This window comes from Galeopterus variegatus, unplaced genomic scaffold (assembly GCF_000696425.1).
Source record: "Galeopterus variegatus unplaced genomic scaffold, G_variegatus-3.0.2 Scaffold2080, whole genome shotgun sequence".
Classification (NCBI taxonomy): Eukaryota; Metazoa; Chordata; class Mammalia; order Dermoptera; family Cynocephalidae; genus Galeopterus; species Galeopterus variegatus.
The window spans coordinates 161,333-176,177 of NW_007728191.1; the positions used below are offsets into that span (position 1 = coordinate 161,333).

Sequence of the window (14,845 nt, forward strand, 5' to 3'; positions counted from 1 at the left end):
GGATATTATTGGATATTATTACTCATCTTAATTGCGATCTTCCTAATCTAAACTACTGACACATGCTAACAATTTAAATTTTAAATTAATAAAACACTTAACATGTGTTAGATGATATATGTAATTAAATTTTACTTATAAGTTTCATCATGGTTGGTAATATTATACTGACCTGGCTATTAAGAACAATATTTCCTAATAATTTTAAAACAAGAACAAGATACAATTATCTACAAAGGCAATTCAGAAATGAGAGAGCAGAGTTTACAGAGGGACGACTCTTATTTTCCTCATTTTACCTAGATGTCTTTTCCGAGAATCAGTATCTTCTGACAATGAAAGTAATAATGAATGCTAGCATTACTACTGGAGGCCCACGGGTGTGGGACAGGAAGAGTCAAACCAGACTTCCCAGATTTTTCTGGGTGTCACTGGGGGAGCTCCTATTTGGAAAGACGTGCCTGAGCATTGAACTGAGAGCTCACACAAAAAAAGTAAAAATATTTTATTAAGAACAAAACTCCTCTAAGCATTCCTTATGGTTCTCTTCCTACACCACCTGAGTCACACGCACGCGCAGGCATGCCCTCTCCTCCCCCATGTCGCTGCCCCTCTTCCTTCTGCTGCCGTTCATTCTCCCTCAGTGGCTACACAACCAGTTGCCATAGGGATTTTTGCAAAGTCACAGATGGGGGATTAAAATTTCATTTCAGTTATGAGAACGAGACAGAGCAAGAGGGAATTCATTTGCATAGTACAACAATTGTAAATTTCAGAACTAAATATATTAGAATGATAATGGGTTTAAATAAAAATAGCATCCCTATGGGTTTCTTAAGGTCTTTCCCACTTTGAATGTAAAAAAAGATAAAAATTTCCTCTGTGATATTCATTGGGAAATTTTAATATAAAATGTATGTTACCAAAACTCTCTTTTTGAGTATGGTCTGTACCTACCTAGATCATCTGGTTTGATTATTTGACTTTCTTTCAATAATCGGATTTAGGAAAGGGAGCATTGCACTTATAACAAAAAGAGTTGCTCACTAGCTTAACAGAAACAAATACAAGTAACTTATTTTAAGGGAGCTACAGCAATTGTAAAGTCGGAGGAGTATTATTGAGGGATAATAAAGAGATGACTGCTCACACCTGAATCATTTTGAATTATACTTTATGTGGAGGATGGGCCATGGGAAAAAGCCCAATGTTGAATAAATTAGCAGCATTTGAGGCAAAGAAGTGAAACCGAGAGCATCTGAAGATTTCTCGGTTCTTAAGTCACACTAGCTTCTTCACATGTAATCAATGCTCTGAAATCAAGCTTAAAATCAGAACAATTTCCTTTGGAATACCATTTGATTGAGTATTATAACCTCAATTTATGCCAAGGGAAGGAAAATAACTTTAAACAATAGCAAAGTTATCTTTAAAGAAGGCTGTCTTTCAAAAATACAATAAAACAGGTGATAGCAGTTAGTCAGACAACTGTGAACCACATAAAGTATGATTATCTATTTATTCTGAAGAAATGGCTTGTAAGTTCTCCAAGTCCTTTGTGTTTAGTTACTAACAGTACTTTCAGAACCGGTTTTTCTTTAAACAAAAGCATAACTGCCTTACCTGTTGGCCATTGGCATCTTGTAGGATTTGGCACCAGCAGCCAGTCCTATTATTAAATTTCCTGTACTAATTCCAAACAATGGCTCCTTGCGATCACTCTCCAAAACCTAAATCAAAGGGGAATTTTTATTAATGCAATAGTACAGTTCAAAGAAATGCTGACTCTGAAGGAATAGAAATAAAGCCTCCTTTTTTTTCTTAATTAATGAAGTAAAGAGAGTAGTAACTGAATTAAAAGAGAATATAAATAAGAACATGATTGACAAATTTGTAGCATTAGAATTCAATGAGATGTGCTTATTGTTCAGACTAAACTAATCTAATTTAACAGTTATTTCAAGAATTGAAGGTTTTTCTTATAGTTCCCACAGTCATGATGAGGAACGTGAGTTGACATTTTACAATTGTAAGGACAGATATACATTTGGGGATTGGACTGTACATCTTTTAACTTGAGGACACATCACAAAGTTACTTTGCCCGAAGCTCTATTTGCTCTGGTATTCTCTCCTTTTTGGTTCACCTACAGAATGCTTATACTGACATTGCTTCAGAGATCACAAATATGAGTACTAAAAAATACCTGAATAAATGGAATGTATCACAGCCCTCAGGAGTACAGAGCAGAAGTCCCCCACCTCACACACAGATACACACTACCTCCAGGTTCACCGCACCTTTTTGATGTTCTGAATGAGTGGTTGTGCAAGAGCTGGGTCCCCAGGTCCTCCAGCAATCAAAAGCCCGTCATATTCCATCTTAGTGAAATCATGATTCCAGGGAACTAAATGCACTTCAGCTCCTCGCTAGAAAAGAAAAACAAAAATGATGAATTTAATAACATTTTTTCTTTGTCCAAGTGTAATTTTGCTGGACCGTCTCTTGACCAACCATTTCCTAAAGGGAAGGAAAAAAAATAATACATCACTCAAATAAATAATACTGGGCAAAAAGTTCTTTGAGTGGCTGTTTGTATTTTATGTAACATAAGTGGAGCCAATGGACATCGGAAAGTGGAGGGAAAAACATCACTAAAGTTTTGATCCTGAAAAAAAATAGATAATGAGGTTTCCTACACTTCAAGAGAGGTTTCTGCACCTAAAGTTGCACTGGACTCACAGGAGTATAGGTTACCTTCACTAACTATGTGACAAAGAGTTGAAAAAGAAAAAGATAAATACACTTCTTGCAAAATTGAAGTTGATCCACCTCTCACTTTTTTCCTGTTTGCTTTTGTCTGACCTAATTTTAACCAGCCTTCTTTCCTATGGTTTTCTCATATTATCTATAATATTTATATTCTGATAGAAAAATTAGAATTTTTCTACATAAGAGTATATTAGAAGCCATCTTTAGGGGTTTCCCTAGAAGCATTTCCTGAGACAATGGTTTGTGAGAAAGAAACTTATTTGGAAGGTGTTTCCAAGAAATACTAATAGGATAGAGAGGAAGTGACACTGTGAGACACTCCAATAAAGTATGCACTATCAAGCAGTTATTACTATGGACCACTGGAGCTTAAGCCCACTGAGGAACACTGACAGCCAATGTGGAATACTCACCTTAGAGATAGTTCATGCATGGGGCAGAGGAGCTGGGGTATTTATACACTGACTCCTTCTGGTCTTTGGTTGGGGGTTACTGCAGGGATCACTAATTCTATGGCATTCCCTGCTTGCTAGCAGTCTCCAACCAACCAAAGAAAGCCCTCAGGCAAAGAGATGTAGATGCTTGCAATTGCAAGATGGGCAACAAGAATTAAAATGATAAAATGAGAGAGTGATATGGATAGGCCATTCACAGCATCTGCTCTGAAGAGCCCATGCAATTTCTTGATAATAAAATTGACAAGAATTTGAAATCATGATTTGGATATTGCTGATATTCTCTAGCAAAGAGGTGAATTGAAGAATACCACTATACCTGCGCTAATTTGGTGTTACACAAATATGTATGAGTGTGTGTGTGTGTGAGAGAGAGAGAGAGAGAGAAAGAGAGAGAAAAGGAGAGAGAGAAAGAGAGACAAAAGGAGAAAGAGATTGGGAAAGGAGAGGAGAGGAGAAATCCCCATAAAGCAATATTTAGGAAAACATTTTTATAATGTTTAAATTCTCCTGAAGGATTTTTAAGGTCTAATTTTAATTGGTTGTCTAAGAGTTGATATAAAGCACTGTGAAAGTGTGTATTGTATCAGGGCATGATCCCAGCAAACATGCAGTGCCTAATATCTGTAGGCCAGATATCAGACTGACTCTAGATTTTTGGTCATCTCTAAGCCCCGAAGAGAGTGTGGGACATTAATGTAGGCCAATGGAGGAGATATCAGACTGACTCTAGATTTTTGGTCATCTCTAAGCCCCGAAGAGAGTGTGGGACATTTCACAATGTCAGTCAATAAGTGATAAGAACAGTCATTTTCTTCCATGTTTTAGTGGTCCTTGAGGGTTTTTTTTTAAAACATTGCAGTCTTTCTCTCTAATTTGAACAGGGATAAATGTGTTATTTTGTAGATCAAAGGCAACAAGAAGAGTGTAAATCCCTGGCATTCTAAGAGAATGTGCAAGCTTTCTCTATAACAGAGGAAATCAGCTGAACACTAACAGTAGATATTACAAACCCCCTCTCTTGAGATGGAACGAATTACTTACCTTTACTAGTAGGCGGATTACATTGTTTTTTATCCCACAGTCCACAGCAACCACTTTTATGGGGTTTCCTTTGCCATACACCTTGATATCCTGCCATTTTAAAAACCAGAGTGAGAGGGAAGTCCCAGCTATAAGCAACAGCCCAATATCATAAGCACATCTGAGGATGCTTTGCACTTAGATTGGTAACAGATTGATCGTTAGCTACTAGGGAGTAACTGGCAGTTAGTAATTTGTAAGAAAGGCACAGCAAGTGCCACAAACTGTATCTTTTTTATGAGGAAAAAAAATACTTTGCTATTCTATATAAACTATTGATTGCAGTAATAACAATGATCCCTAAGAAATGGGTTGCTTCCATAGTTAACAAACATCTTTCCCACGTTTTGCTTCATTAACAACCAGCAGCAATGGAATTTTCAGGTATTATTGCCAGCTTCAGCACTAGACAGATGTGGTAATAGATACATCGTGCTTTAAATACCACTTGATCCTCAACTTACAAAAAAGATCAGATCAGGTAAAGCTAAATTACTGTACATTAGGCTGATGCAGTGGGGCCTAATGGATAAAACTAGTATGAGAGTCACAGGAATTGCTAAGCTAGCGTAGACCACCGGTCTCTTTGGGTTACCATGCAATCATTTGCATTTAAATGGTAGATTTCATAAAAGGATCCCAGAGCATATCATAATCATTATCTACATCTTAAGCACTGCTTGGAGGCAGATCCATTTTTACAGGCATTTACTCAAGTAGCAGTTCCCCAAAGTCATAAAAGGAGAAATAATAGAAATATAGAGAAAAAGCCTAGAAGGCTGGGCTATACACTGCTTTGAACCTACAGTGGTTCCTGCCTCGAGAGTTAGCTAGCACATTCTGAGTTTCAGATGGTTTCACAGTTTGCAAAAGGTTTTAGATGAAAGTTGCACCTGAATATTTGAAAGATCATTTTACTTTAACTCAAATGTCTACCTCTTTACAAGATCTATACAGAATGTGAAATCATAACCCTTAGACTGTACTAGTGGAAAAAATGTAAAAAGTTTATCCTTTTTTTCCTCTTCTTCCACTGACTGTTCTGGAGAAAAAAAAAATATCCTGGTCCTTCCAAGATCTGGGAGAATTATTGCTAAACTGATCCATGAATAAATACTACAGATAATCTCTCTCATCAAATGACTTGAAAAAGTCTAGATTTATTCTTAGCCTTAGACTTACACTATAAAATAAAGCAATATTACCATCTAGTTGTAGCTACATAAAATTGCAATTACAAGACCATAAATTAAGTTATCAACATTTCCAAGGCATACAGCAAAACAAAAGTCACAACATATATGCAAGCTCCTAATACAAATACACATTTTATCATAGCTATAATAAAATTATTTAATTGCACTGGCATTAAGAAATAGAGCTGGCTTTCACCATTGTAATCTCTCCCTTGATTTGATATAGATAAAAGTACAGATATGCTCATTTTGGCTTGTCTCATACACAAACCCATTATATATATATATATATACACACACACACACACACACATATATATATACATATATACATATACATATATAGCCAAGAGATGAATATATATTATGCAGTGTTTTTCAAACTTGTTTGAGCACAGAATTTTTTTAAGGTGAATTTCTACAAGACAGCGTTCCTCACATTTGGAAAATGCTAGACTAGACCACCAAAAATAGTTCTCAATTTCAAAATTCTATCATTCTACAGGGGAAAATAGCCCTCTATCATGCTGTGTCTCAAACTAAATCACTTCACAGGGATATATGTAGAAACAAATAAAGGGAAAATAGTCTTATGTCATTTGAATAGACACATTTTAGAATTAAAAATCAGAAGGGAATATTACATGTGGCATGATCAAACTCCAAATATGTAAATAATTATACATCTAATTTAAGATTCACTTTTTTTAACAACTCATTTATTATGCTTCAGAGTGTTGAATGCACGTTCCAGACCAACATGAACATCATGACTCAGTACTGATTACAAGACACCCAAAATCTTCATCCTTCATTTTCACGTGACAAGAGTCAAAATATCAGATAATATCAATGTGTGTTTTCTCTGATTTTTACATGCTACTCTTTGGGCCATTTTTACTCTTTCAATAACTTTTTTTACAAAATCTTTCTGAAAGGCTCTCCCACTGGAACTCCAGCTCACAAAATATTCTCCATACTCATTCTGATTTGTGCTGTATCACCACACGAATAATTTCACAGATGAAATGGTATATAAAAGGGTGGGGAACATCCTTTCTAAAGTCCATCAATAAGAAGGTTTTGTCACAGTAGGGGGTAGAATACTCCAAACAACCAGAGTCACTTTTTTGGTGTACTCACTCACTATCTCATTGTATATTTTACCATTTCTGATTAGAAATTCTTGAATCCCCACTTTGCAAATGTAAAAGGTAGATGGAGTGAAAGAATGTAAACCTATTTGAATATTATTACATGATAGCATGACTATGGTTACTAATAATTATTATTTTGAATATGTTGGGAGGCAGTATGAGATGATGTTTAAGAGGTAGACACTGGTGCAAACCTTCCTAGGTATAAATTCTATGTCTGTTCAATGGAGAAGGGTATTTAATCTCTCTATATCTCGGTTTCTTCTTTGGTAAAATGAGCTACTAATAATACCTACCCCATAGAATTGCTCAGAGGATTGAATAAGTTAATCAATCTAAAGTGTTTAGAAGAATGTCTTGTACATACTAAGTACTCAATACATCTTGTCTATTATTATTTTTACTAATGTAATTTGTAACAGTTATTACTAATAATGACAATTTTATTATATTAATTATGGAGGCAATAGAATCATCATAAACACTGACAAAAGTACTGAAGGGGAAAAAGAATCTGAAATTTCTGTAGCACCCACTCTGACTACGATTTACTGGCTTTTTATTTCTTTACTCATTCTTTCAATATTTGTTGAGCACGTGCTATGTGAAAGGCACTATGAGAAAGCCACAGCCACTCCTCTCAAAGATTTAACCATGCTCAAGTGAGAGACACAATGCTTCCAAAGACTTAATAATAATTTGATACTTGTTATAATAAAGCTATTTATTAAACGATATGGAATACAAAGGTGGGGTGAGTCAGAAAAGGCTTCTCAGAGGAACAATGAACCCTTGAAAGTGACCTCTTTAGGCAAGAGAAAGAAAGAGCAAGGGGGAGGGATCCCAGGCAGAGGAGCAGAATATGCCCATATTATCAGACCCTGCCGGATTCGGTCAAGAAAATAAGTTCACAGGGAGTCTTGAGGAAGCTTCTTGAATTCACCTAGTAACATTCTAGAAATGAAGCTTTTGGAAAGCTTTACAGTCAAACCACCACCAAAATGGAAGGCAAAATAGCATGAGTTCAGCCACACAGATTCTGGAGTCTCTTGAGTTCAAACTGAGGTTAACCTTGGGCAGGTTATATTTGATTTTAAATAGACTTATTTGCTAAGCCTCAGTTTCCTCAGCTTTGAAATGGAATTTTCATGAGAATTAATTGAGTATTCAAAAAAGGTTGATTATTATTATTTTCCTCTAACAGCAGAGCTGCCACTTTGAATGAACCATGATAATCCTAAACTATCTTAGGCAAGAAACTGCATGTTTCTTGTATCTACTAATGATATGTCATGAATAAATATATTTAAAATCAGGTTTTATGTCCACAAGTACTTTTTCTAATCCTCCCTTCCCAAAATCATCAACTACCTTTTTTAGAAATAATACTCCCTTTCTACTTGCATAAAGTAGAATTGCTCAGAGAGAATTTGTTGCCCACTGGTGATGGAAGAGAAGTTTGCAGCCATCTCTCCTAAAGTGAAAATAAACTCCCATGTGGAGCCAGCCAACAGCAATGACTCCAAATAGATTTTAACAGGGCTGAATTCTCCACATTTAAAGCACAATAGTAACTAAATGCACAGTCCAAGGAAACTGTTTTATATCTTGTTCTATAGGAGTAAAATCAGAAGGTAGCAATCGACCCTTTAAATTTCAAAGTGTATCCAAAACTTTTCTTTAAAAAACAAAATCCATTAGCAGTATCCCATAGAAATCTCAGACCCCTATTGAAGTAATCACTGTGCTCACCCAAATTAATTGAAATCCCTAACAAGGAAAATAAGGTGACCTCCTACCTGGTAATACTCAGCTCACCCTTCTTCCATCTCCCCATTCCCCCTCACTGCCTCTTTTCTTGCTACGTATTGCTCAATTCAAGCTGTCCTGAGTGTTGTCCTGATTAGCCACAATACTTCAGCTACTTGCTCTTTTATCCAGTTATACTTTGTTCCATAAGGATGCCGATTAAGTTCCTACTAGTTTCTGGTATTGCTGCTCAGCCAATGATATGGAACCCTCTAGATCTAGCCCAACCCGTCTCCACTTATTTCTGGCCAAATGTGTAAACCAATATGTGTGTACCCTCTGGCTCAGCCATACCAAACTATGTGTAACTCTTCAAATATCCTGCTGTCTCATACCTCTATGCCTTTCAACACATGCCATTCCTTCTGTCTGAAACACAGTTATCCTAGTTTTCCATCTACCTAACTCTTGCTACCTGCTCTTTGTGTCTTGGAGCAAGCCTCGGTCTTCTGCAGACCTTCTCTGATGCACCTATCCCATGCCATTTCAATGCTGCCCCTGCATGCCCTAGTGGCACCCTGCGCACACTCTGATAGAATTTATCACAGGATTCTGTATGTGGTAATTTATTAGTTTGCTTGTCCCACCAGGCTCTGTGCTCCCCAAGGACAGAGAATGAAGCTCAAGAGACTCACTCACACCTACATAGATAGATATTCAATTAAAACCAATGGATATCTTTCTGAAAGATATTCTATACTTTCTTATAAATATACACTAAACGTATTTCACTTTGGGGTGACATAGTCACCTTTATAAACATTAATTTTTGAACTAAGCTATATAACACAATAAATCGCTAGTGTATGAAAAAATATTATCCCCTGAGCAAAATGACCCAGGATTACTGTGTCTGATTTCTATAAAGTTCTCTTTGCTCTCTGCAGGCTATAAGCTCTGACTTGTGATCAGCCTACCTTTGGTGATTCAGCACACTTTGTCTAACGTTGTTAAAGCCTTAAGCTGAGCAACCAGGAAGGAGGGGGGCAGCTAAAATATAATAGAAAATAAGCTCTAAATCAGGGCATAAAGACTTCCATGTAAGCCTATAAGGAAAAATTACCAACTTCGAATACACTGATTTTGTAATATATATTTTAGCCACTATGAGACTCCTTTTCTCCACAACTCTGATGTTTCTAGAAGACAAACTCTGCCTAAATAAAGATCTTGATATTACAAGAAAGGTAGGTGTAAAGGGAATAAAATAAAACTACAGAATCTGAAGGAAAATCTCTCACCTTGGTTGAAACCTCAGCAATCAAATTCTGCTTATTTGGATCCACAAAATCCACAGACTGACCTTCAAACTCAATCTTCCCAAGCATGGTACCCTATCGAATTAAAAAAAAAAAAAAAGGCAGTTAAAAAGAAGCAACAAGGAACGTGCTGACAGGATATACTCGCAGGGACTTTAAACAGCTGCTCCAAGATTTAGATGTCTTGATAACTACTCATGATCATCACAGAACTTCGTCTTCTTGAACTGGAAAGATTAAGTAATTTGCAAATACATTTGTGTAACACTCTGGGAAATACAATTAGTTCTTTTAGTGCTGAGGCTGTTGCCTGGTACAGGTAAAGTCAAAAGACATCAGAATTCAGGTCTCCAGGCTCCAGGCTGGTGCAAATTTGAGTATTTAGTGTACCTAAACTCCTCACTGATATGATCTAAAGACATTTCACAGGCGAGGTGGACAAAACAATCTATCAATAAGAAAATAAGAAATACAATAATTGCAAAAAATTGAAAAGAATTGAAACTCATTACATTATGATAGTAAAATTAACTCACAAATAAAAGGTGAAATGCAACATAAGTCATAAACTTCTAGAAGATTAAATGAAAATATTCACTGCTTGAGACGTGCAAGTGTGCCTAAGGGCCTGAACTCAAATTAGCCTTGCTAGCTTGAACATGGCAACATTTTCATCTTTCTATGAGCTGCATTTTGAGATTTACTTGTTAGTAAGTCTACCTTGAAGTATTGAGGAAAATTGCACACCATATTGCGTAATCAAGATTTTATTGAGGAGGGAATGCCAAAATAATTCATAAATTTTCCTTTCTCCTAGAAATTATTGCATTGAAGGGAATAGAAGGAAATCTTTATTTCTCTTTTAAACTTATTGCTTGGGGGAGAAGTCATTTGGGGGTGAAGGGCTAGAAAATGCCAGCATGCTATGCAGGCATGATGGTTATTTTAATGTTACTATTAAAGCCAGAGGTCCTGCCTCCAAGTCTGGGAAAACCAACTAAAAACCACCTTTCACTTCCACCTGGATTACTAAATTTTGTGGTGGTCCACACTTACTTTTAGAATCCAAGTCACATAATCCCTTGGCCATATTTATGAATTCCTAATCTTGAAATTTGGTTTTCAGTTCTCCTTCCCTTTTTCTTAAAACATGCTGAATGAAATGCAATCTTACTTTCTTTTTTTTTTTTTTTTGTCTTTTTCCGTGTCCGGCAACGGATCGCAACCCTCAGTGTTGCCCCCGTACCGGACCAGGGACCGGCAACGGGATCACAACCCTCGGCAACCCTCGGCGTTGCTCCCGCGCCTCGCTCAGCCAGTGAGCAGGAACCGGTCTGTATGTGGGATCCGAACCCTCGGGCGGGAGCGCCGCCGTGCTTCCCAAGCAGCGCACTATCCAGTGCGCCACGGGGCTGGCCCCTTACTTTCAAACAAAGATTAATACAAGCAGAAGCTATAATATATATTTTTAATATGAGCCAGCATCATTCATAAACAAAGTACTATAATAGGAAATAGCAGTATTTTTTCTGTGCTAATCTATTTAGCCAAATTTTGAAAAACTAACTGCCTATGATGAAAGGAGAGCTCATCTTACATCACATGAAGGGCATGGTACAGTCTTGCAAAGAGCTTTTCCAAATCATTAGGTCTGACTATATTCAATCTAACCTGCCAATTCTGCAGCCTGAATTGATTTTCCCAATTTTACTCCCTTGCCATCTTGGTAGCCTCATCATTGTTTTCTGCTTCCACACATCATTAGGCTAAGAAAATACAAGAATCTACTTGGGATAGATAATCTCACTAACATTTTTTCTCAGGAAAATCAAGGTGGAGGGAATAAAACGAGCACTGAAATAGAATGATTGCATAAAATCTCACTGTCTTCCTTCTGGTCATGGGTATGTAGCCATGTTCTTATTTTCAAAGATGATCTTTCTTTCTGTTTACAGAGAGCCTGTGTTACTATACATTCTTACAAGGAATCTACAACAGATTTTCTTGAAGAATTTGTTCCACTACGTACTTTCAAATTGTATCACTTATTTTTATTCTTTTTTATGTAATAATATTCAATGAGAAAATGCTAAATGCATTTGGATGATTTAGTTAACATTAGTGAGGTAAAGTTTCTTTCCAATTTGGGATGTGAAGGCTTCATGTAGAAAAAAATAGTGTCAACCTTTTATAGCAAGACGAAGCAAGCAGATGGTGATGAGATATTCTCAGAGGAGGGGTCAGATGTTGCAGCAACCAGATATGAAAGGAAAAGGTAACCTTTCCTTTTATCACCTTGGTCATTGATATGTCTCAAGAAAGACTGTGTAATTGAGATGAGCCATGCAGGGCTTGCTTGACACATTCATGAAATTTAACTCGTTAATTTCACAAATAACTCTTCCAAGAAGACTAAACAAATGATAGCACCAATGTGGTACACTTTCTGGTTTGCATTTTCCAGCACGTAGGTACTCAATTTAGGCAAAATTGTTATGCACTTAGTTACCTTCTTCACTTGTTTCACGAAAATCCTGTCAGACAAGCTGAATTAGAAATGCTTTGACTTGGTATAATGAATACACAGTGGGCACTCAATGAATTCCTGGCAGGTGAATTAATCTTAAGTCCATCCAGTTGCAAACATGCCAGGCAGCTATTTAGACTTAAAAATTACACCGGAAATAGTAAAGCAAAATGACAGAGACTCAAATAGCAGAAGCTGGCCTGATTTGTTCCTTTGCACATTAATGGATCTCTCAGGCACTTAAAATAAAAGAAAAAAAAAAAGTGAAGAAACAGAGATTTGGCTAAAGATGATGATCATACCTTATCCCGAATTATTTTAGTCAGCATTCTTGTATCCACTCCATAAATTGCAGGAACCTATAAGAAAAAGTGAAGAAACAGAGATTTGGCTAAAGATGATGATCATACCTTATCGCGAATTATTTTAGTCAGCATTCTTGTATCCACTCCATAAATTGCAGGAACCTATAAGAAAAAAATTGTAGTGACAATGAAATTGGAGGAATTAGATCCAGCATATTGTTTTCAAGTTACAAACTTAGCCTCATCTATCTTCTTGAGCAGTAAATAATTTCCCCACTCCTTTTCTCTGACCCAGGGTGACTGTGTTGTCAGAACACGGTAAATTGTGACTCCAGTTGGGAGCGGACTCTTAATACCCAGGCCCTTCCTCAGAATAAAAAATGAGAAATTCTGAACATCAATCTTCTGCTACAATATTGTTGCTTCCTAGGATGTTAAATAAGTAATATTATATATACTTATAGTATATAAAATACATTATATATGTATGTATACATTTTGAAATCATGAAATCAGTAAACTTCATAAGCAGTAATATGCATGTCCCTGTTTTGAGCCAAATCTTCCCAGCACATAACAAACAGGCACTCAACACATTTTCCTGAAGGGCCCAGTTGAGTAATCACGCTATGCTAAAACCTGCTTGTCCTTCTCTTTGTCAATCAGACAATATGATTATTTGTTTTAGTTTCTTTGACTAAATTGGATAGAGACAGAGGTAGTACAATGAATGAGCACTAAGTTACGAGTCAGGAAAATGGATTCTAATTTCTTTTCTTCCACAAATTATCTAAGAAATATTTCAGCAAGGTGTTTGTTCTCACCTATAAAGAGAAGGAGGTGAGCTGGTTATTATCTTAGACCCTTTTCTACTCAATGTGTCTGTGAGAGTAGAAGAAGTTTCAAAGCACATTTAAAAACAAACTAACAAGTCACAGATTAGGGTTAAACTGATTCTAATAGTCCCAACATGGAGAAGTATAATATCAGGTGTCCTAAATAACACAAAGGAAATATATATATATATATATGTATATATATATATATATATACATATATATATATATATATATATTGTTTTTAAAGGGCATCTCCTGAATGAAGATTACAGAAATTATCTATCTGGATAATGAAGAGAAATATTTTTTTTTTTTTAAAGGGCATCTCCTGAATGAAGATTACAGAAATTATCTATCTGGATAATGAAGAGAAATTCAGATAATGGTTGAAAAGAAAACAGTGATGTCCCAGGGCATGATATGCATGCCTTCCTTTCCCTTTTAAAATTTAGAAAGAATGATCTAGCAAGCCCAGATCAAGATTTTCTGATTTGCCAGAAAGAGGCCACAGTTAACCTCAGTAGGTAGACACTCATGGGACAGACAGAGATTTCTTAGGATAATACTCTACCAATAACAAGCCCAACAGTCGTTAAACAAAAAGTAGCTACAGCAACACTGAAGTTGAAGCTACATAGAGCAGGTTGGTTAAAGTTAAGTACTCCTAACATTCAAACAGAGTGAATCCTCTTATTTGATTAAAAATTAACATTTAAAGTAAGAAAACTAGGAGATAAGGTTTTATAATATTTTTTCTACATTACTTCAAATGAGATAAGATATAATTATATGTCATAATTTTTAAACCCAAAGAGACTTAATGGTAATCTGTTCTCATAAGAATTAAAGATGATGAAGGTATTATATGGAATGATTACATGACCTGCACAAAGTGGTACAGCCAGTTAATGGTACAGATGGTACTAGAACCCATGAAGCAAGTGACATAAGTAGATCTTGGATAAAAGGGGGGCAAGGGGACTTAGGTCGCTCAAGAGAATAAAAAAAATTCTAAAACTTTCTCTACCCCCTTTCCCAAATGAGAAATGTTACCAACCATCTACGAGTGCCATCTGGTGGATAAACTGAAAATATGTGGTCCTCAGCATTTAGAGGATGAGTCCACACAGATCAGACTACATCTAGTAAGAGAAGGAATTGCTCTCTGAAATACAAAGATCCCAAACTGCACCGTCTTCTCAACTCCTTGGCCCTTTTGAATTAACACACACCTTCCCAACTTCCCACAGACCCCACCAATCATCCTTAGGCGATGTTGGATGCCCTATCGTATTTCTCACCTTTTCTTCCTGTAGCCATTGCCCCAGAGTCTTGGTAGCCAGCCAGTGGTTGTAGTCATTACTATAATTCAGCACCAGCAAACCTGCAACCTAGAAAGACAGGCAGTCGTTTCAAAGGGGTGATCATGAAACATTCTCCAAC

At 36.4% G+C, this 14,845-nt stretch overlaps 1 protein-coding gene across 1 annotated transcript in view; it reads right to left on the bottom strand.

The window, feature by feature from the left end:
• CPS1 (carbamoyl-phosphate synthase 1, mitochondrial) overlaps nt 1-14,845 on the bottom strand; it is a 118,958-nt gene that overhangs the window by 82,657 nt on the left and 21,456 nt on the right. The window contains 6 exon segments of the mRNA XM_008580409.1: nt 1,624-1,730; nt 2,301-2,429; nt 4,272-4,361; nt 9,714-9,806; nt 12,669-12,725; nt 14,704-14,793. Coding sequence (XP_008578631.1) covers nt 1,624-1,730; nt 2,301-2,429; nt 4,272-4,361; nt 9,714-9,806; nt 12,669-12,725; nt 14,704-14,793 — 566 coding nt within the window.